Source organism: Hippoglossus stenolepis, chromosome 10, assembly GCF_022539355.2.
Source record: "Hippoglossus stenolepis isolate QCI-W04-F060 chromosome 10, HSTE1.2, whole genome shotgun sequence".
In the NCBI taxonomy this organism is placed as follows: domain Eukaryota; kingdom Metazoa; phylum Chordata; class Actinopteri; order Pleuronectiformes; family Pleuronectidae; genus Hippoglossus; species Hippoglossus stenolepis.
This window is the reverse complement of record NC_061492.1, coordinates 22,043,431-22,065,092: the sequence shown is the minus strand read 5'-3', so window position 1 is coordinate 22,065,092 and position 21,662 is coordinate 22,043,431. Positions and strand designations below refer to the sequence as shown.

General features: G+C 42.9%; 1 protein-coding gene across 3 annotated transcripts in view; it reads right to left on the bottom strand.

Moving 5' to 3' along the window:
* Positions 1-17,259: 17,259 nt before the first annotated feature.
* The window catches only part of lingo2b (leucine rich repeat and Ig domain containing 2b), a 38,795-nt gene continuing 34,392 nt past the window's right edge, over positions 17,260-21,662 (bottom strand). For all 3 annotated transcript variants that reach the window (XM_035168483.2, XM_035168484.1, XM_035168485.1), the window contains exon 2: positions 17,260-20,613. In XM_035168483.2, coding sequence (XP_035024374.1) covers positions 18,702-20,570 — 1,869 coding nt within the window. In that variant the 5' untranslated portion in view covers positions 20,571-20,613 and the 3' untranslated portion in view covers positions 17,260-18,701. The remainder of the gene's footprint in view (positions 20,614-21,662) is intronic.

The following is a 21,662-nucleotide window of genomic DNA, read 5'->3' as shown; positions in this document are numbered from 1 at the left end:
GCCAGCTCCCCCCTCCCCCCTCTCCCCCCATGATTTTAAACGATATAAATTACATATTTTATATGATATAAATTATCAAATATGCATCCCATACTTTGTATTCCCCTTCTGTTGTCCTGGAGTTTTAATTTTCCCAATCACATAATTAAATGTCCCCCTCTGCCCATCCACTACAAGCACACAAGCACACAAGCACACAAGCAGAGAGAGAAAGAGAGGGGTGGGGGGGGCTATGAAGACCATCATTTACCCCCGAACCCCGACATTCAACGGGTACAGAATCGCGGGCTGACCAGTGCGGAGAAATGCGCGTCCCGTGTGAACAGCCAGGCGGCTGCGTGCTTGGGAACGGCGCTGCGCTGCCTCGCAGCCTCGCTGCATCCGGTGTAAACCTGGCGTAACGAGTGTGGGGGGGCGGGGGGGATGAGGTGGGGGGTGGGCCAAGGCCATGTAGGGAGACTTCCAGTACCTTGTTACGACACAATACACAGGAAGCTCAATCGAGTCACTCAAGCATGACGTTTCTGACTTAGAGGAACCATAACAAAACGCGCGAGTGTTTTTTCCCCAGAGTTTTTGGGTTGGTAGACATGCCAGATACCCACATTAACCTGTAGAAGCACTAACAAAGTGGAATTTGCATGATATGTCCCCTTTAAAACATAGACTGTAGAATGGACAAAATGTCAGCTCCCCAAAAGTGAAGCCAAAGCATCTTGATAGCCCCCTGGTGGCGGGCTGCAGTATAGGTCATAAACCTCCTCCAATTAGTTATTTGATGCTTTAAAAACAGAGTGGAACATCATGATTGACTGCTGAGACCGACACGCAATTGGTCGATCGCCTGTGTCTGTAGGAGCTCGTTACCGCAGCTCCATGCCCCAGCAGTTATTACACAGACTCTGTCTCCAAATGTGCAAGATGGCGGTGTTGGTGTCCAGGGTATTTTGGCTTCATTTCTGGATCGTGGGAAGAAGTGAAGACGTGTCATCCATCTTTAGATACAGTCTATCTATTTAAGTCACAAATATGGATCTTTATCATCATGTAAAACAAATGCTAAAACAAGTAGGCTACAGATAATGTTTGTGCCAACAGCTATTTTGTTCAATACTGAAGATAGTCTCTCTCCAAATGTGTTTTTGTTGTCATTTGGATTTATAGGTTGAGAAATGATCTATTTATATATACTTTATGTTTTTTTTATTCATATCTCAATTTCTTGAACCCATTCAAAAACAGCATAACATTTTTTTTTTATCTTTTGACAAAATGTAGCTGTAGCTGTTTTTCCTGTTTCATGTATTTATGTCAGGCAAAGCTAACTGTCTCCAGGCTGTAGCTACTGTCCAAACATCAATCTAATATGACTTTCACAAGCAAAGGGAATCCATAGTGTCTCTCAAAACGTTTATAGGTTCTGCATTTTTGAAAACTGAAATATACAATAGTATTTATTAGCAACAGCCAATATTTCTTGCAGTAGAGATACATACTCTCAATATTCTGACATCAATCTTTAATTTGACTGTTTTGTCACTATGTGATTATAGTGTATACTATTCATTTAAGATAATAATAATAACATACAAGACGCAAATAACCTCCTGTGTTTACTCTTTGTCTGAAAAGTTTGCATTTCACCACCTTCCTCTTCTTCTCAGCTTTATCCAACATGTGCCGCTGCAAACGTCGACTCTGCTCGCTTTGACAGCACAAAGGCAATTTTTCATGAGTTAGCTTTCGCCCCAGCTCATCATTCAACATGGTGAGCAGGCATTTTGTGCAGCAGCACTTGTTGTCTTCAGTGGTCGTTTTAGCAACGTGTCCTAATGAGTGGGTGGAAAATGTGTCTGAGCTGTCTCTTCTACCACAGCCTCCTTTTATGAGTGTGAAAAATTACTGGTCATTTATTTAACGTTGACTAGCCCTGCTCCACATTCAACACTCTTTGGTCTGAATAACTTCTCATTTCATGAAGCATTTTTTTTCTTCACAGTTTCACACATTATTCGCCAGTGGCAAATTGTCTGACCTGCATGCTAATGACAGTAAGAAGCTTGTTTCAGCCTGCAGATCACTTTCTTGTTACGCGGGCAGCATGACCCTCTCAATCGTTATGTCTGTCTCTTGGTCTGGATGTCTAGACTGAAATATCTCAACAACTCAAACTTTTATTTGTACTGACATTCGTGATCCCCAGAGGATGAAGTCCAGTGATTTTGGTGATCCCCTGACATTTCCTCCAGCACCGCCATAAGGTTCCTATTTTTGGTTTGGCGTGAAATACGTCAACACATATTGGATATATCGCCATGAAATGTGATTGATTGATTTGCCTCAAGAGTACTTCACCAACACTGATATTCATCAACACGGTAAATAGCGCAAAACATTATACCTGCTAAACAGAAGCATGTACATCTTTTACAAAACTGTGTATACACCAGGTACACACAGTTTTTTTTAAACTAAGAAAGGTGATTGAGTTTGCATCTCTTTTTCCACCTGTGCATCATGCTCAACATCACAAATGCTCAGAAAACCGAGGACTGCTCTCACCTTGCTGTCCGGCCAAATTAGCCCGTTCACCTGGGTGTCACGTCTACATCACTGCAGATCGTAGCTTGAGGCGATAAAAGCCAGTGTCTACGGCAGAGTCATTTGACCCGGGAGTGAATGCCAATTGCATCTATTTCCATTGCAGGTAAAAGCCAGATATGAGTGTGTGTTGGTAGGTTTTTGACCAGTGGAAAAGGGGCTTCAACACATTGACTTGACCCTGTGCCTCATAAAGTTGTTAACATGGCTGTAGACTTTGAGGGCAAAATGTTAAAATTTTAATTTGTCAAATGATTACCGCTCTCTTTTTCTCTAAATCAGAAACAAGGCACTAATGGTAATTATGTGACATCACTTTAACTGGCACCCTGCTTTTTTTCTTTTGACTTCAAGGCCTTGTCATAGTGTTGTAAATTCATTTTCATTAATCATTTTAAATTGAAATATATGACATCTCATTATTGTCAACTGAGCTTTAAGGTAAGAATGTTAATTGTCTTGCCTTGATGAGGACATTCTGGTCTAGTCACTCTATAGCATCTCAGTAACTGAGTTCAAATGAATCTGTAATGTGTTGGCACAGTAAACACCTTATGAATTGCTAATACAATTAATTGGGGATTTTAAGTACAAAGAGCCATATTGGATGAGTAAGCCGTGATCTCTACTTCGCTCTGAGGTTATGGAGTCTGTGGCTGTGTCTCTGTATCTTTGGCTCTGAGGTTATGGAGTCTGTGGCTGTGTCTCTGTATCTTTGGCTCTGAGGTTATGGAGTCTGTGGCTGTGTCTCTGTATCTTTGGCTCACTTCATTAGCGTCACGGTTTTTTGCTTAGGGAGATGTGATTGAGAGTTGTGACAGCACATCATCTTTTTTCATCTGGCATTAGACAAGCAGCCGGGCTCCTGCTTCCGCCCAGACTGCTGCAGCCTGATGCCTACCGCCAGCATCCATTAGGATCGGCTTAACTTCAGTCCATTCCCCACTAACCTACACGACCACGAGAAATGGGGCAAAACCACCCTCGCAGCAGCCTCCGGGGCCTCCATGAATCCTGGCTTCCCTCATTCTGCTGCCCGACTCTCTTTGTGCTCTCTCTGTGAAATAACCCTCCTTTTTCCTTACACCTGAAAATATCACACACACTGGCGGTATCGCTATAGACATGAATGCGCGTTGCAAATGGAGTGGCAAGAAGAAGAAATATGATACAGATGAATCACATAAGGATGATAACAAAGATCCAAAGGACGTCACGCTCGTGGTCAGACTCAGCGAAGGCTGATGCTGCCAATTCCAATTACTCTTCATTTTAAAAAAGGGCAAAGTGTGGACAGGCTACTGGGCCCGATCCCTTTGTGTGCTTTCAAAGCCGGCTCCAGGTTTGAAACGTGGCACAACAACAACGATCTGTGATGCCATTCAAAAGAGGGAACTTCAAAGAACATTTTCTCCTGCCCAGCTGCACTGTGGCTCGCTGCCACGGGCCAATCATTATAATGAGTAATAAAAAAATGGCACTTTGGAATAGAGGACTCACACTGCAAGCAACTGTACAGAATGATTCAAATTCCCTTTCAAAGACTGATCATCAGATGTTATGATCAACGAGAAGAGCTTTCATGTACTTGCTGTCTGAGCAGCAATACTTGTAGCTTTCACTGAGCGTTTATTGGTCAAGAGATTATAATACAAAGCTAGCTGGCTGTCAGTAGAGCACATAACTCCACCAAAGCCCGACAGTCCTCTTATGAAACCACATGTAAATCCACAGATATCCATAGATGTGGATTTTTATTTCGATCTGCACCAGACTGGACACACTCATAAATATACCCCTGAATAAGCCAGATTTCTTTCATCAGAACCCATTGATTATTCTGACAAAAAATCAACAAAAAATGTTGGAAAATTCTCACAATGTCAAAGAAAATGAAAAATAATTCCTGGATGGGCCCCCTGATCCGCGTAAGAAACAAACTGTGTTCTTCCACCAAGGTTTGGTGGTAGTCGATGCTCTCCCTCCAACATATGGTCACTGGATCAGAGAGGTTATGTTTCATATCCATCTGGGGGGATGGACAGGAACTTGACTTAACTGTCCTATGTACAAGTTGTACATATTTTGTTATATATTTGCTGTCCTGGCTCCTTAATGGTGGAATGAGCTCCACAGTGACATCAGGACAGCAGAAAGTCTACACATCTTCCGCCGCAAACTAAAAACACACCTCTTCCGACTATACCTTGAATAAAAGTTCAAACTAACAATTTAGTAGCACTTAAATAACACTTACTTACAGCACTTTGTAGTTTGGCTTTTTTGAAGAAATTGTAATTTCTTGTTTCTTGTTGTTCTGGGTTTGTACCCTCATGGTTGAATGCACTGATTGTAAGTCGCTTTGGATAAAAGCGTCAGCTAAATGAAAATGTAAATATTTCTAAAATAAAAAAAGAACTTGATAAAAAAAAAAATGTTTTTGTGGTAATCCGTCAAGTAATGTTTGTATAATCCTTCTAACAACGGGGCCATGAATACTGGAATTCAACACACAGTGTTAGGATGCATAATAAATGCATCTAATAATATCTGATGATTACATTTTATATTGAATGAAAACAAAAAATCTCTAGACGCTGTGAATTCCTGAAAATCGGCCAAACCCATAGTTTGTCCTGCTAAATACAAATTACCTGGGTTTTTCTAAAATCAATAACTGCTCAATAGACCTTCCCCAACACAATTTGAGAGCATAAATGAAAAGGCCTTTCCTCTGCACTGACAATCTGTATAGGTAAAACACATTTCACCTTGAACAAGCCTTGATCAGGGTGACAAGCTTTGACAACACTGTAGCTTGGACCCTCTTTGATTTTTAATGCATCACTTCAGGTTTGATCAGTCTCCGCTTTACATGCACAAAGAGTACTTACACACACCTCTGACAGAGAGGGGCGCTACCATCATGTGAAATATAATTGTCTGTCTTTATATGTTGCCTGCGATCATGTCTTTTTATGTGAGCATTTGTTGTAGTGGTCATGAACATGAGTGAGTGAGCGTTTCTGGCTCAGAGGCACCAGTTGCGGCCCAGTCCAGGCCTGCTGGCTGTGTCGTGCAGTGATTTCATGCCTCACGTGTGCTGTGAGCCCTTTGAACACCCCACCATTTTACCACGATTATATCATTTGTTGATGCTGGTGTTTTCTGCGCACCCTCTTGTGCAAATATCCATTTATATGCTAAGTCGAGTGTCTGCAGCGATCATTCGCGAGTTCCTTGTGACTGAGTGTGATGATGCACATGCACGTGCTCTTTTCAGATGATTTGGAAGCTGCCATATTTGGCTTTAAATCCCAAACACGGACCCTGTCAATGAATGAGGCTGTAATTACACATTACATGCAAAAACTCATCAGGACGTATTCTGTATTCACAGCCTTCCAGCAACAGCTGCTACAGTAGCTGCGAGTACTGTATCGAAGCCCTTTCATGTGTCATTGAATGTGTCTTCCCCTGACACACAGAGCTCTACATCAGAGCTCCTCTCTCCTGTTTCCCCAGCCGTCTCTGCAGCAGGTGATGGCATCATCCACCTCATCTCAGATAACACATGATGCCGTCATCCACCTGCTACAGAGAGCTCCCTCGCATCTGGATGGAACCGGTCACACTGTGAGAATCACATTCAATAGATTCAACTCGACCACTGCTGCTGTGGGAGAAGCTACAAGCGGTGAGGGAAAACATGTCAACCATCCCCTGGATTATTGAATACCTGAAAGACCATTTGCAGTTGGACTAAGCAGTGCTCTAGTACACGATTTACTTGTACTGGGGCTCACAGGGAACAGTGCTGTCTCTTTTCCTGTTCACTCTGTCCACCTCAGACTTTGAGTACAACTCTGGGGTCACACCTCTTGCAGAAGTTCTCTCATGACTTGGTGGCAGTGGTTGGGTGAATAAGTGATGGGCAGGAAGAGCAGCACAGAGCGATGCTAGATTTTCTTGTGCAGTGGTCTGGAAAATAATCATCTGTATCCGAACATGGCCAAGACCAGGGGGACAGTGATCGACGTCAGAAGAGGTGGACGGCGACACAGGCCATGTGTATTCTGGGAGAGGATGTTGAAGTGGTGAAGGAAAGAAATGCGTCCATGTGGACACAAGACTGAACTGGAAGACAAACCCTGAGACATTATATAAGAAGGAAATGTGTAGACTATCTCCCAAGGAAGCTGAAATAATTCAACAACAGGATGTTAGAAATGTCTGTTGTGGCCAGTGGACTGTTCTCCACTGGCCACATGGCTCTATAATTGGCTGCAAACCATACACTTTTGAAGCAGTGTTAGAGAGGAGGACACTGAACAAACTGTTATCCATTATGAATAATCCTGAACACCCTCTTCAACACCTTCTGGACAGGCTGTCCCAAGGGCCGATCGAGGAAACCTCTCCTGCCCAGAGCCATTACTCTTTACAACTCTACACCTCTGTCTGACAGAGAACTTTCAGAACTCTCAGCTTTGTAGTTTCTGGTTCAACCAAAGTCCACTTTATGTGCAAAACCTTCCACTCCTACATGGCAATTTAGGACCCAAACGTAGAACTCAAGACACAAAGAGGAGGTGAAAGTTCAAACAAGTAAGTTCATGTAAAGCCTTAGGTTTACGTCGCAGTGACATTGTTAACATTTGATTTGGTGAGTTATGGTTTCACATTGCAATTTAGAATGCAGACCAACTTCTTTTTTATGACCTACAGTACATGTTTTCCATAGAAAAAAATAGCCTTATCATTTGAATGGAGAAAATCTATGATCTTGTTAACTTTGTTAATTTTGTTACCACTCTGATATCATCTTAGTATTACCACCAGCAAAATCAACGTCCTTGTTGGTCAAGTATTATATCCTTGGAAGTGAAGGATGCTTCTTTTTCATACTCTATCATTCTATCGTGTCTCCACTTCCAGCAATAGGTCGGAAAGTCTGAATGATAGAGCAGGACAGGCTGCGACACAGGCAGTGGAGCCAGGACAGGTAATGGTGTGTGGCAGGCCGGGGTCTTCTGGTCGTCAGTCAAAGGAGACTAAACGTGGAGTGAAGCATGACAGACCAGGAAACCAGGAAATCCAGGAACAGCAGGCTGAGGCTCAGGGGGGCAGAGGATTAGATGGACGGATGGATAGATGGATGGATCTATGGGCAGACAGACCAAAAGTCAGATAGTAAGACAGAAAGACAGATGGATCGAAGGATGGAGGGATGGATGGACAGACGGACCAACAGACAGATAGAAAGACAAAAACACAGATGGATCGAAGGATGGACGCATGGATGGACAGACGGAACAAAAGACAGACAGATGGAAGAACGGATGGATGGATGGACAGATGGACCAGACAGACAGATAGATACACTAGATAGATAGATAGATAGATAGATCTGGGCTTGGAAATCCATTTAACCACATGCTGTCATGTTAGTTTTCAGTCTCCCTCCTCCACTAGTCAGCTGCTGTTTTCTGTTTCTTTGTTTCACAGGTTTTCTTGGGTCAAGACCAAAGCTTCCCCACAATCCCTTTGAACTTGTTTTTTCCAATTCCCTGTGCACGAGTGCCAGTAGTAACTGGTGATTCTGCTTCACTCAGGCCTGTCAAACACAGCATTCACTGCAATTCTCTACAACTTGTTTTATTCTACCTGTGGTTTTTCTTTCTATCACTAATTGCGTGGCTATACACAACAACAGTCTGCAGCCCTGTCTCACATGTAGGCTTTCATCAGAACAGCATCCTGTAGGAATAACATGACAGTAACATTCAATTCCAACACTCTCGCCCTGTCCACACAGAGATTTTGACAAACGCCTCCCAAATAGATTTCCTAAAACTGATTTCTCTGTATCGGGGGCCGTACCCTTCGGAGGACCCAGTCTATGTTGCCTAGCAACAGAGGTATGGATGAGAAAGTTCTACAGTTGATTAAACCTCTGAAACAGATGTTCTTTGTTAGTGTACAGCTAGCGGTTTGGTTTTGTACATACATTTAAAAATAAATTCTTCTGATGTTTTCGCCTCGCTTGCTGCTGCCATTACCTCGTTGAAAAACAGTTTGTCACCGAAGCGCAATGAATCATGGGACATGTTGGGCCTAGAATGATCCACCTGGTGGAGCCTCCGTTGCTCGCGGGTGGAAGGACCCATTTTTCGTCCGTATTTAAAGGACGACGCTGTGACGCAATCTGTCTTCAAATGCAGCCTCCAGAAGATGCAGACACAGCTGTAGCGTTTTCATCAGGACGGAATCCAAGGACACATAGAATTCGATATGCAGTGATTAATAACATCTAAAAAACATATTTAATTTAATAATTGTATTGTTATTGTCACATTGTCCCCCCTTTTCCCTTACAGTTCCACTTTGAAAAGCAGTGGTGTAGACTATACTAGAGATTTTTTTTTTTTTACAGGGGGGAAATATCAGTTCGGAAAATATCTGCAGTAGTATCGACAGGCATCAGTTGGTGGATAGGTGTGTTGCATGACAAATCAGAAAATAAAATTTGCCCTTTAAATCTCGTCTTTAATATTTCTCTAGCCTTAATGATACTGTGATGCTGCACACGTATCGTTAGAAAGCAAGAACTTCAGAAAATCATGGTATTGGAATTTAAAAACAACTTTATTCGTACGGTGTACTGAGGGGTGTTGCGGGATTGTCTCATGTCAACATTCTTGTTTGGCTTGGTATTCATACGAGTTTTGTCCGTTTTTTTATTGCTTGTTTGTCAGTAAGATTCATATCACAAACACCCCCAGATGCCCTTGATTTACTGTGTGTGTTGGGATATTTCTTTCAGGGTTCATCTGTACCCTGTTGCTCTTGTTACCACTGCGCCTTCAGATACTGCTGAGACTCAGCCCCAGTCTTATTTCTGCAGATTTAAATTCCTCCAGACATCCTTCCTATACACTGCCAACACATTAAGGGACTCCCAGTGGCTTCCAGACGGTGACAGTCATTGGAAGCGGGCCAGGCGGAGACAGCCGTGTAGGATCCCCATGCATCTTTTATCCTGGATCAAACAATCAAACAGACAACATGAAACATGCAGCGCTGCTACTTCTTCTGTTTATTGTTCCCCTTTTTTTGGGTAAGAGCTGAACAAGCCATAATGATTATTCAGGCTGCCTTTCTCTTCAGATGTGCCTGAAGTGACTCTCCGCCGTCTGCCGGCTCACAGGGACTCACCTGCTGAGACGGGGATGTATATGTATTTAGTAGCAGGTGTATCGCAATACACCACAGCTTTTTAGCTCATCGTTTCATTTGGCAGGTAGGCGGATTTCTACGTAGTCATGCTAGTGTCATATTGTCTACTAATTCCCTGACAGACGGGAGGCACATTCATCCCTGTAACCAACTCTGATGCATTAATGATCATCAGAGTGTGTGCACTGTGTGGTAATGAGCCAGAAGCTGTTTGTGTGGCAGGCCTCCTTCTATCTCCGAGCTGCACCCACGTACAGTAGCAGCACCACGTATATTCGATTTTAACTCCAGGTATTTCAGGGGCTTAAAGTTGAGAAAATTCAAACTTTCATCAGCGGATATCTCGTGGGTTTATCTCCTCTACTTATGCCTTTCATTCTGTTAGTAATTGCGTTTAGCCCCTCAGGTCCCCATCGTTCATTCCGTCTAATTAGCTCTCCTGACCCTCTCAGCGTGGCCGTGACCTCTTCATCCGGTAAAGGCGCTGACTTCTGCCTCATCCCTTTGACTGCTGGCTAACATGTAACCAGCGCCTAACGGAGGAGCATTCCTTCCACATGCATCTGCCTAAATATGGGTATTTATTGCAATTGAAAACGAGTTAATTAACTTAATTGTTCTTAAGTTAATTAATTACAAGCAGTTATCAAGTGATCAAATCCAAGCCGAACGCACATTGTCGCGTTGAAACAGACGTGTAATTCATGTGACTGCATGGTGGAAAACAAACTGCCTTCGGCCGGTCCTCCAGAATGCACCAGATTAATTGGTGACACGCTGACAGAAACAGAGTCACGGAAATACGACTGTGCCTTATGAGAGCAAATTTCAGTTGAACAATGGGCCTATTTAAAGCTGACTGGGAGGCTTGTTGTAAGGAGAATTAATGTTTGAATTAATCAGCACCTAGCTTTGCTTTTTCTTCCTCTGTGATTTAGTGTCTGCAGGAGGAAACGGGGCACCGAGTCATAACTCACAAATGAATCATTCATAATCATTGATGTCACTTGCCGGCTATCTGCGGTGCAACAGTGAAAAGTGAATTAACACGCACTGATGAGATACACTGACATGTACATGACATGTTTCTCTTTAGACTTTATCCTTCAAAATAAAGTTAGTGCTGTGGGTTTCTTTTTAAGCATAATAGTGCAGTGCTGCTGGGTATTAAGCCTGAACACTTAGCTGCCTACAGGGCCAGTGTTCACACACCGTGCCAGTGAGGCCCAGAGGACATCTCTAATGTGACTGTAATTCTCCATGGCCTCTGCACAAATCACACTGCGTGCCTCCAGGCACCCAGCTGTAATGTAATGTTCTGCAGGCGAGGGTGTCTTCAAGCACCCACGCTAACACAACTAGGGGTCTACAATGACGTCACACTGGGGCTTTTCTACCTCCTGAGCTTTGGACGACGTATCAATTCAATCTACGCCCCAGGGGTCGGCCACTGGTGTGATGTGATGTGCTTCTTTTCTGTTATTGTGCTCATTTTTCATGCTGCACCCCCTCGCCGACACTTGCCACAAGCTGTGTTTTAATGGGGCAGTTCCTCAGAGGTGAGATGAGAGGGGCTCGACTTGGACCAGCACAGGGTTAAATGGGGCGAGTTGGTGGCACCGACACTGACAGTGCTCTCCAACATGAAACACAATTCAGTTTCCACACAAAAGAAAATAGCTGTACTATTGTCACAGAGTATGTTTGTATGCACCTGTTTTAATGTGTATCTTCAATTTCCATGTTAAAAACTGAGTGAAAATGCTGGGGAAGGTTTTTAATGCTTGGCTGAGTTGGAAAATTCACTTCCCTTTTGGCAGAGTTGAGAAGTAACGAAGTACAAATCTTTATTTCTGACCACTTATTTCACCCACACAAAACACAAATACCTTTACTTTTTGCTCCTTACATTTTCAAAGCAGGCCCGTTACTTTCATTTTCAATGCATTTGAGGGGAAATCCTTTTTTTATTTTGCATCATCAAGCGCCGCCTTCCCAACATCAACACAGATTTCAACATAAATGAACAGTAACACAGAAAAAGACAATTCCTTGTTGTTTATCTTTCAGTGCATATCAAACACAACATACGTTACACGGTGTAAAGACATATCAAGATGAGACAGACAAGAGAGGGAGACTCAACCGTGGTGAAGAGGCACATATGTCCATGACAAGAAGGAACAACATGGAAGAAAGTGACAAGCATCACTGATAATGTTGAGAACTTTGACGACATTCCCCATCCCTGGCCTTGTTTAAATGAAGAATGCATCATCCAATAGGTTGTGCACATTTTAATGCTCACATCATTTCTTGCTTTGATGATTGTTTTTAGTGAATTGTTTATTATTTTCTATTTGAAGTAAGAGTAGTTTAAGTTAAATAGTCTTGGAACCATAATAAGGTGACATGAGTCTGAGTTGCGCTTTGCACAGATACAGCCAAATTGAAATTGTACCGTCCTTTTATACGTTTAACACAAGTATCTGTACTTCTACTTCAGCAAAGTCACCTCGTCTATTTGGTGTGAACACTCATCAACACTAAACAAGTAAAGAAGTATCAGAAAAAGGGAAGGTTGGCCACAATTAGCTCTACTCTTACCCTCTGACACACTGGTAACACTTGCTGTCATAGTGAAATCCTTGTGTTACATCGTGTGTAAAAAAGTAACTTCCTTATTTGTAAGGCGGATATTGTGTTATTTCTATGAACAGCCACATAAAAGCAGAGTGAATGTTTTCATCTTCCTTGTAAAGTGATAAGCTACTTGCTTCCTCCTGATATTTCACTGCTGCAGACATTCATCAGTGGATGCTTCACATGAAGAAACTTCCAACACAGTGAAAGATGCCAGGCTGCAGTTTTATGAGCTGTAAACACAATTATGGGACTCGGGAACCATCTGTTTTACTTGTCCATGTTTTGCACCATTAAGTGGATGATTACGTCGGGTCTGAAAATATGTCCATATTCTCCAAAGGGGCAACAAAATAAATCAGTGACATAAATGCTTTTTCTTGCCTTTTTATTTCTTAGTTGTAAGTTATCATACAGGTCAATAACTGCAGTATTTAATCTCTTAATTTGTATTATGAGCTAGGAGATGAGAGCAGATGGAGGGCTCTTGTGCTGATTTGTGGTCTGAGGAGAATTCAGATCAACTGTGTGGCTTTTGAGCAGCAGCCTCTAGTACAACAGTACAACCAGCACCATCAAACCCAACAGGCAATAACATAACACTTTTACAGCTCCTCTCCGAAGGCCTTCACGGGTCCTGTGTGGCGTGAACCCGTCCTCGGCTGCAGGCCAGCTCGATTAGTGACTGACCTTTCATTATCGTCTGTACATCATCGGCCGGTCCCAGGGCACCGGGAAGAGCCACTCCACCAAACTCCAATATTTTTTATTGATCTGGGTCAAAGTGAAACGCACATCAAACCGGCAACGACGTGTGCAGGAGACACAAAGTGAAATGTAGCCGGGCTAATGATTGGTATCACATCTAAGGCTCAGGAAGTTTAGAAGAAGGTCAGTATCTTTGCAAGTTTGGTTCCAAGGTTGAAAGTTGTGATGAAAGTCTGGATTAAAATAGATTTAATATGACATTTTATCTCTTGAGGGCAAACTCCTCCCTACACGATGGACATGTAAAAGAGTCTGTAAAAGTTTAAAAGATATTTTTATCCCCCGCAATTTGAATCTCCAATTAACTCTTACGATTGAATTTTCGGTAAACAGGAGTTTCCTCCATTAAGGTCTAAAATATACATTAAATGGATACAGTTTTATAGGTAATTAGTAGATCTTTTATGTTTCACTTTATATTATGCTTAAGCTATTAAATCCGGGGGTTAACAGGGTGGGCACACATGTCATCAGGCTAAACAAACTAGCTGCAATAACAACTGTGTGATATAGTTACACAAACTCTGTTCCTCAGCTTACATTAACTGCATCGGGCTCAGGTAAGGTTCGGACACAAGACACAGAATGCTAGTTGGGTTCTGGTTGCACTAGAATTTACCTTTGAAACTCATCAAGGTTTGATCTAAAATATTATTAGTATTAGTATTTAACTTTTCATGACCAAATGTGCAAAAATGTAAGAGTCATCAATAAACCTTTTATATTATTAAGTTCAGGGGCAGATTCTGGGGTGTGGCCAGGGGGGCCATATACAAATTTGCCAAGAATTTTGTATTTATTGTTTATTTTTTGGAGTACACAATGACTGAGTTTAACAGTCAAATCCTGGTTCAGAAGGACTGTGTGGGTGCATGCACATGTGACACCAGCTTTTTCCAACAATTACTTGCCCACTTGCCCACAAAAACACACAAATACAGAAACACCAAAACTGGAGTATATAAAAAAAATCTCCCAATATGCTACTTCTAATTTGAATTCCTTCCCCAAGTCTCTAAACCGTCAGAACACAGATACGAGCACCCTCGATTTGTACAGAAGGTAAATCTAAAACAGGCAGCTACACGCAGCGTATCATTTATGCCTTAGTCTCTCTTGGACTCACAGTTAATATGCAGCATAATCGGTCATTTTCTGTCAGCTGAGGCTTGTGTGGGTAGAAAGTACAAAAGTAATGTTGACTGTGGAGGAGAGATGATCTCACAACACAGGATGAAATTAGAACTCCCACTGCAAGATCACCAAACAGAGCCAGAAAAACTCTTTTAATTGCAATCAGTGATCAACAATTCCCACGTTGTGAAAGCATGGAAGCCTTGATGTCAAGTGTAGTGAAGCGTTTCTTTAACAGCCAAGTTAAAGTCAACACTGATGCTGAATTCAGGATCCTCGACTCTGGCTTACTTTGACTCATACTCTTTGATGCAGCAGCGAGGTTAGTGTCAGATTCTTTAGATTCTTTGAAGATCCTATATGATGGGGGAAATTATTCATTTAGGTGCGCATGGCCCTGAGCGTGAACACATCTGTGAGTGCCACCGAACACACACACTTTGCTGTTTTATTTCCCCGAGTCGTATATTTACTGCAGTAAGTGATGTTTGGGGCGTAAAAACGAAGCTAATAACAGGGTGTTTCTTTGCCAAATCACTGAGCAGAGGAATCTTTTTCATTCTAATAGAAATCACACGTTAACCACTCGTGTAAGATCCTGTCGTTAGAGAAGCGATTCAGAAAACCTCCGTCTTTGAGATACAGTGTGAGGAAACTCGACACTAATGGATTCATTACATTTCCTCTCTATTGTTTACAGCGCTGTCTACAGCTGCAACAAAAAATAATAAAAGCCTTTTGGAGGCACTTTGATCTTGTCTTCGTATAACGCTTGATGAGCAGCCTGAATATTCCGAGTGAGCTTTCACGCACAAAGACAGAAAGTCTTTTTACAACTTGCAACGATAACATCCAAAAAAGAAGCTTTCTGTTAGAGCAGGAAGCCAATTAGCATTTATCTGATTGTCAGGTGAGGAAGTGAGGAAGGCAGCTGTTTTCACTGATGCATGTGGCCTGGCTGAGGATGCATTGATACGGTTTCAGGGAGTTCAAAGGTTTAACACCTGAACCACGTGTCAGGTCATGTAAAATGGCATTTATCACTTGCTGTCAGGCTATTTGGACCAGATACACTTTGCAGCACGAAGCATTCCAATTCTGATGCTTTTTTTTCCTCACGTGTCCCAGTTTTGACGTCCTCTGATCATGGTAAAAAGCAGTAGAATCGCAGTGTCCCCAATTCCCACCTGGACCACATGAAAGCGTGGTGCACAGTCAGGTTTCAGAGTGTGCAACCACTTAGCAGATTGTTTGTGATTTCACAAAACAGAAGTTGTCTGCAATTCCACAACCCTGGTGCTGTGTGACGAGACCTGCGGATTACAGTAAATCCAAACTAGAGCCGTTTCCGGACATCAACTCTGGAGAATGTCTGAATATTTCGTCCGGACTTTCTCAGCAGCACAGAAATCTCAGGAGCACTCAGGTGAGGGGAGGTGCAGAGCGTAACGCAGGAATTCTGTTGTGGAGATCACAGGTTTTTTTGGCACCTCGACACCAGTGTTGGCCCTTTTCACCAAAAGCTCTTTGTCTGTGTCGTGGACGTGTATGGCACCGCTTTTTCAACCTGAGATATTTGGGGGGTTATCTATCTACAGCCACACAAGCGTCTCTGTGAGGCTGCTCCTCAGCAGCAGACCACACAGGCTGCGGATGTGACAATGTTGTTTTGTAAAGTTCTTTTTTTCCATTGGACTTGATGATTGTAAATGATTTTTGTTGCCTCTTTAAATTACAGGGGCGCTGACTGTGTCCTCTTTGATATTAGATATTGGATATTTGTCCAGACACAATAGATACAGATACAGCTCAAGTGGGCGACCGACACATCGAGGAATTCGAGGGAAAATACTGTAATAATACACCTTTAACACGGTTAATAACAATGTAATATGGTTTATAAAATGGGATTAACTATAAATTATGTTTGCATCATTAAACAGGGATTATTATGTCCTGTATTATGATACAAAAAGTATAGTTTATCCCTGTTTTTACATCTACAAATCGAATTTGTGTTTTAATCACAATTTATCATGACTGCAGTTGAAAGAATTAGCAAGGCTGATTATCAAGCTTTAACAGTGTGGTTTTTTTAAAGCTCTTGTTCAGGGGCGGATCCAGGGGTGGGGCCAGGAGGGTACTGGCTTTTTTTGAAGTTCACAATGTGCTTGAACAAGGAACAATTTTAGAAATTGAATCAAAGATGTGTGGCTTTGCTCAGTAAACAGGGAACGACTTGCACCTTACTGAATCAGGAACTGAGTATGGATGAAGTACATGTATTTGGCCCCTCTGTAAAAATTGTGGCCCCTTCACATCCATGATTTAGAAAATTGTGAAAAACACGAATTAGCACTGAGCTAAAATGTAGAGCTGAGTTTGACTGGAATGTCGTTAATTGTGCTGGTACTTGCTCATAAACTAAAATTCATGGACAAATTCAGACTATAGCCTTTAAAGATAATGAATATAATGTTCAAGGTTTATGAGTGTATTAATACCTGTGACATCTGAGTGGAAGATGAATCATTTCCTCTTTTATCAGCCTCTTTACCCTTTCAGAGAGGACATATACAGTCCACTGTAAAAACAGCCACAAAGGTCCAAGGACACATAAACACACAGGACCCCATACTGTTCTGACCACGTGAGGGAAAATGCCACTGAGAGGCTACAAAGATTTTTTGTAACTATATTCAGGATATTAAATGTAATTACGAATTACTTAAGGGAAAAATATGATAAATTATATTAGAATTATAAATAATGAGTAGGCCTAACATATAAACACTACTATATATAAATTATTTAAAACACATTAAAACCACTGTCAAGTCAGTTAACAAAATTTAAACTACTAGGACTCCAATCTTAGGGGTATGATTAAGATTTATTTCAATTTGAAAATATACCCATAAATTTGTCATATGAAAACAATTATACAACCTTGAACATTTTATCACAACAAGATCACACAAGTTTAACACCCACTTCCCTGCAATACAAAGAATTAACCCTTAATATAATTTTTTCACCTTAAACATTGAAAACATTTTCCAAAAAAAAAAGAAAAAACTAAACAATACAAGATTCCACTACAACTTTCAAATTGCCATCTAATAAATACCCAGAACCCCTTGGTGCCCCAGGAAAGAATCCCGTCACGCTAGCCTGGAGTGGCGCGATCAAAGAAAAATGCAAGAGGGGGGAATTGGGAAATTCAACCTATAAATCTGTGAAGATCAACTTTGTCTTGTCCCAAAGACGACACCAGCCAGTAAATCTTTGCCATTGTGTCTGGTCACCAACTCTTTTATATCATATCAAGGGATTTGTGTGGCAGGAAAATCTGCCCATGATTTATTATGTTGTACAGTGGGTTTAACATGCCATTTCTATAGCTGGAAGCCTTTCCAGAGTAATAACACCACTGACTACTGCTATTTCTCAGGAAACGTGTCCAGTGGAAAGTGAGCTCTATAGTAAAGACAAAGCTCTGATTTCAAACTAACATTTCCTTGAGTTTAAAAAAATCCCTGTTGGAGTCGTTCCAGAGGGGACAGTGACCTATTTCAAAATGTATGCAGCATTTCTCTTGAATATGATCATTGTGAGTTTGCATACAAACATTGATAATCCTTTGTTTTACTCAACATTGACAATACTGTTGTTACAATGACCCAACAAGAACAAAGGCCTGGAAAAATGCTTTGGACCCTATCATTCGTTTTCATTGTTCCGTCCAACAAGAAAGGCAATGCGTGCACATGCACAAAGAAACACACGAATGCAACATGCGCACACCGATGCACTCACACATACACACATGCGCGCACACATGAACACAACACGCATCCCTTTCACACTGCAGCTAAGATGGGTATTAGACAATTTAGTCCTGACATGTTGCAGCGGTGATAGCTCTACTGCCACGCGAAGATGTCCCCTGTCACTCCCAGTGGCTCCCTCCTTCACCTTGATGTCACGGTGAGTCGACAACATCATTACTCATCACATCACCACTGAAACACATGCCTAGTGCAGCACTATATCACTCCCATATTGATATGTTGGTTATAGTAGTATATTCAATGTACTGTATGAGAACATTATTTCATATAAACACGTCCACAGTTTCATGTATCACTTTGTATATTCACATGTCCACTTCATCACTAAATCACCGTCATATTGACACCCACTATAATAGTACATCACTGTCGTTTGTCACAAATCCACTGTGTCATAGAAAAAACTTTTTTTCAACTGATATGTGTTTACTGTGTTGTTGACGTTGTTATCGTATCGTATGTTCAAATCATTTTCATGTTGACCCGTCTCGGGCCGCTTGTTTCTGTCACCTCAGCTGCTGCCCCGTTGGATTTGCGAGGGACATATTCAATATCAAAGTTGCTCTTATGGCGTCCTTTCCCTCGGCTCCAGATGAACAGTATCAGGAAGCAGAACACGACCACACCTAGGAAGGACAGGCAGCCCATGGCTGTAGATATAATGATAGTCTTAATGTCTATAGGGACTGTCATGTTGTACAGTACCGTCCCATTCCCCCATGTGCTGTTAGAGTCTGTCAAATAGTTTGAGCTCCTGTTGCTGTAGGGAGATCTGTCCCCAATGCTCAGGCTCTTCACAGCTAAAGAGGCTGACAGACTAGCATTGCCAGCAGGGTTACTGGCAATACACAAGTAAACCCCGCTGTCATGCAGCTCCGCTGCCTTGATCTCCAGGGTACCATCTGGTTGGACTTCCACCCTTCCACTGCTCTTGGCTGTGACATAGCGTCTGTGAGGTGTAATCCAGACCACAGAGGGCCGTGGCGCTCCCTCTGCCATGCAGCTGAGGCGGGCGGGCTGACCCTCATCAGCCATCAGCAACTGGGTCGTGTTGGGCCCAATTCGTGGTTTAGTGCAGGTCATGTACCTGGACACCAGAGGCTCCTTGAGGTCACGCAGATTTTTCCCCAGGAGGTGCTCGGGGGCGGTGCACTCAGGCTGGACATCCAGAATCTGCAGAGATGGGGGCTTGTGGCTATTGAGCAGCCAAAGCAATCTGCAGTCGCACACTAATGGATTTCCTCCCAGACAAAGCCTCTGGAGGCTCTCTGGTGAGGCAAACACTCCCCTCTCCAGAGAGTCCAGGCGGTTCTGTGACACATCCAATAGTTTCAACGATTTGAGGCCCACAAAAGCAAACGGCTCAATAGAAAGCAGCTGAGCCCCTTGGAGGCGGAGCTCCAGCAGATGTGGGAGTTGGCCCAGCTCTCCCTGATGGATGTGCTGGATGCGGCAGTTGGACAAGTTGAGATGAGTGAGGTAGGGTAGGTTACGCAGCGCTGCACCGGGGAAGGCAGACAGGTTTGTGTTGGTTATGAACAACATTGTAAGGTTGAGTCCATGCAGGGAGAGGGGGGGTAGCGTGTCCAGCCAGGGCCAGTAATCAATCTCTAGTGTGCGGAGACGAGATAACCTCTTAAAGGAGAAAGGCTTTAGAAAACTAATGCTCAGGTAGCGCATGCGCAGTTCGACCAGGCTGTGCAGATGTGCCAGAGCCTCAGTAGGGACCACGGTCAGGTTGGAACGTTCCAGGGTCAAAATTTGGAGTCCAAGTAACCCTGTAAAAGCCCGCTGAGAGATAAAAACTAGCTCATTATCACCCACCTCCAGGGATGATAACCTGCGCAGATCTTGGAAGGCATGATCCAGGAGAACCACCAGTCGGTTGTGGCTGATGTCAAGGCGGGTGAGGTTGGTCAGGCCGGACAGTACGCCGGCAGGAATCAGCTGAAGCACGTTACTGCGGAAGCTGAGCGAGCGTAGAGCAAGCTGAGAGCGAAATGAGCCGGGCTCCACCACGCTGATGAGGTTGTCACTGAGATCCAAGTCCTCCAGCTGCTGGAATGAAGAGAAGTTATCCGGTGTGACGATGCGTAGTTTGTTCTTGCTGAGGTCCAGGACGCGCGTTTCAATGGGGATGCCTTCAGGGATAGTGGGCAGGCGCTTGCGGTGGCAACTAACCGACTTGCTTTGGGCGGAGCACTCACATCGGGCGGGGCAGCTGAAGGCTGAGCTGACCAGGAGAAGCACCAATGCCCCACCCAGGATGAGGTGGCAGTGATGCGGGGCTGGGTGTCGCATGTCTCTTTTACCCACGTTGTCCTCTGTCATGGCACAGCTTCTTGTCCATACAGAGCACCATCACGATTAAGCCCTACAAGACACAATACAAGAACAAAAAAAAATGTTAGACTGCTGCATACTCATCTCAACTCAGACTGTCGTAACCTGCGGGCCCCACACCTTCTTACATTTTCAACCTTTTACACTGTCTGCCCAAGTCTTTTCTCTCTTAATGATCTGTCCCGTTTCCTAGCAATGAGGATATAACGGACATTCACAGCAGGGCAACACATGGCGAGAGAAATATCAGCTGCAGAAAAAAATGTGAATGTTCACCAGTGTGTTAGCACAAAAGGTTGCAGGAGGCTAACTGGAGATGTTTTATGAGAATGGAAGATGTTTCAGCTCAATGGTGAGAAGTGACCTTCGTTAGAGAGGGGCAAGTGCCCATGTGGATTTCTTGTGCCTACATGCGTGCTACTGTGTATTCGTGCTACTGTGTATTCTGATAATGGAGTGTACAGAATATTTATATATATATGTGTGTGTGTGTATATATATATATGTGTGTGTGTGTGTGTGTGTGTGTGTGTGTGTGTGTGTGTGTGTGTGTGTGTGTGTGTGTGTGTGTGTGTGTGCAAGTGTGTGTGTGTGTGTGTGTGTGTGCAAGTGTGTGTAGCGGAAGGGGGATGTAGGAAATGGAACATGTGGCAAGTGTTGGCAATCTAAACAGGAAATATCTGTAAAGCGGTCCACAGAGATTACAGCAACATTTGCCTGGCCCACATAACTCCATAAAATGAATGGAAATGTATATATACGATTTCTTAATGACTGATCAACATACTGACTCAGTGGCTCATTTTATCTGCACTGGATTTCAATATGAATCGATTTATTTACTAACAATGTTGTGTTTAAGCGTCAACTGTATGTACCACTGTGCATCAATCAATATAATAATGTACGACACCTAAGCTTCAGTCTGTTTATTTCCCGTTCCAACAAAATCTCGTCAGCAGGACTTTTAATCTAACTTTGGCATGGACATCATGTGACTTAAATCACATGACTTCATGGGAGTGATGTCAAGGAAAGGGGCGGGGTAAATGTCAATCAGAAGGACGTCCTTGGAATTGC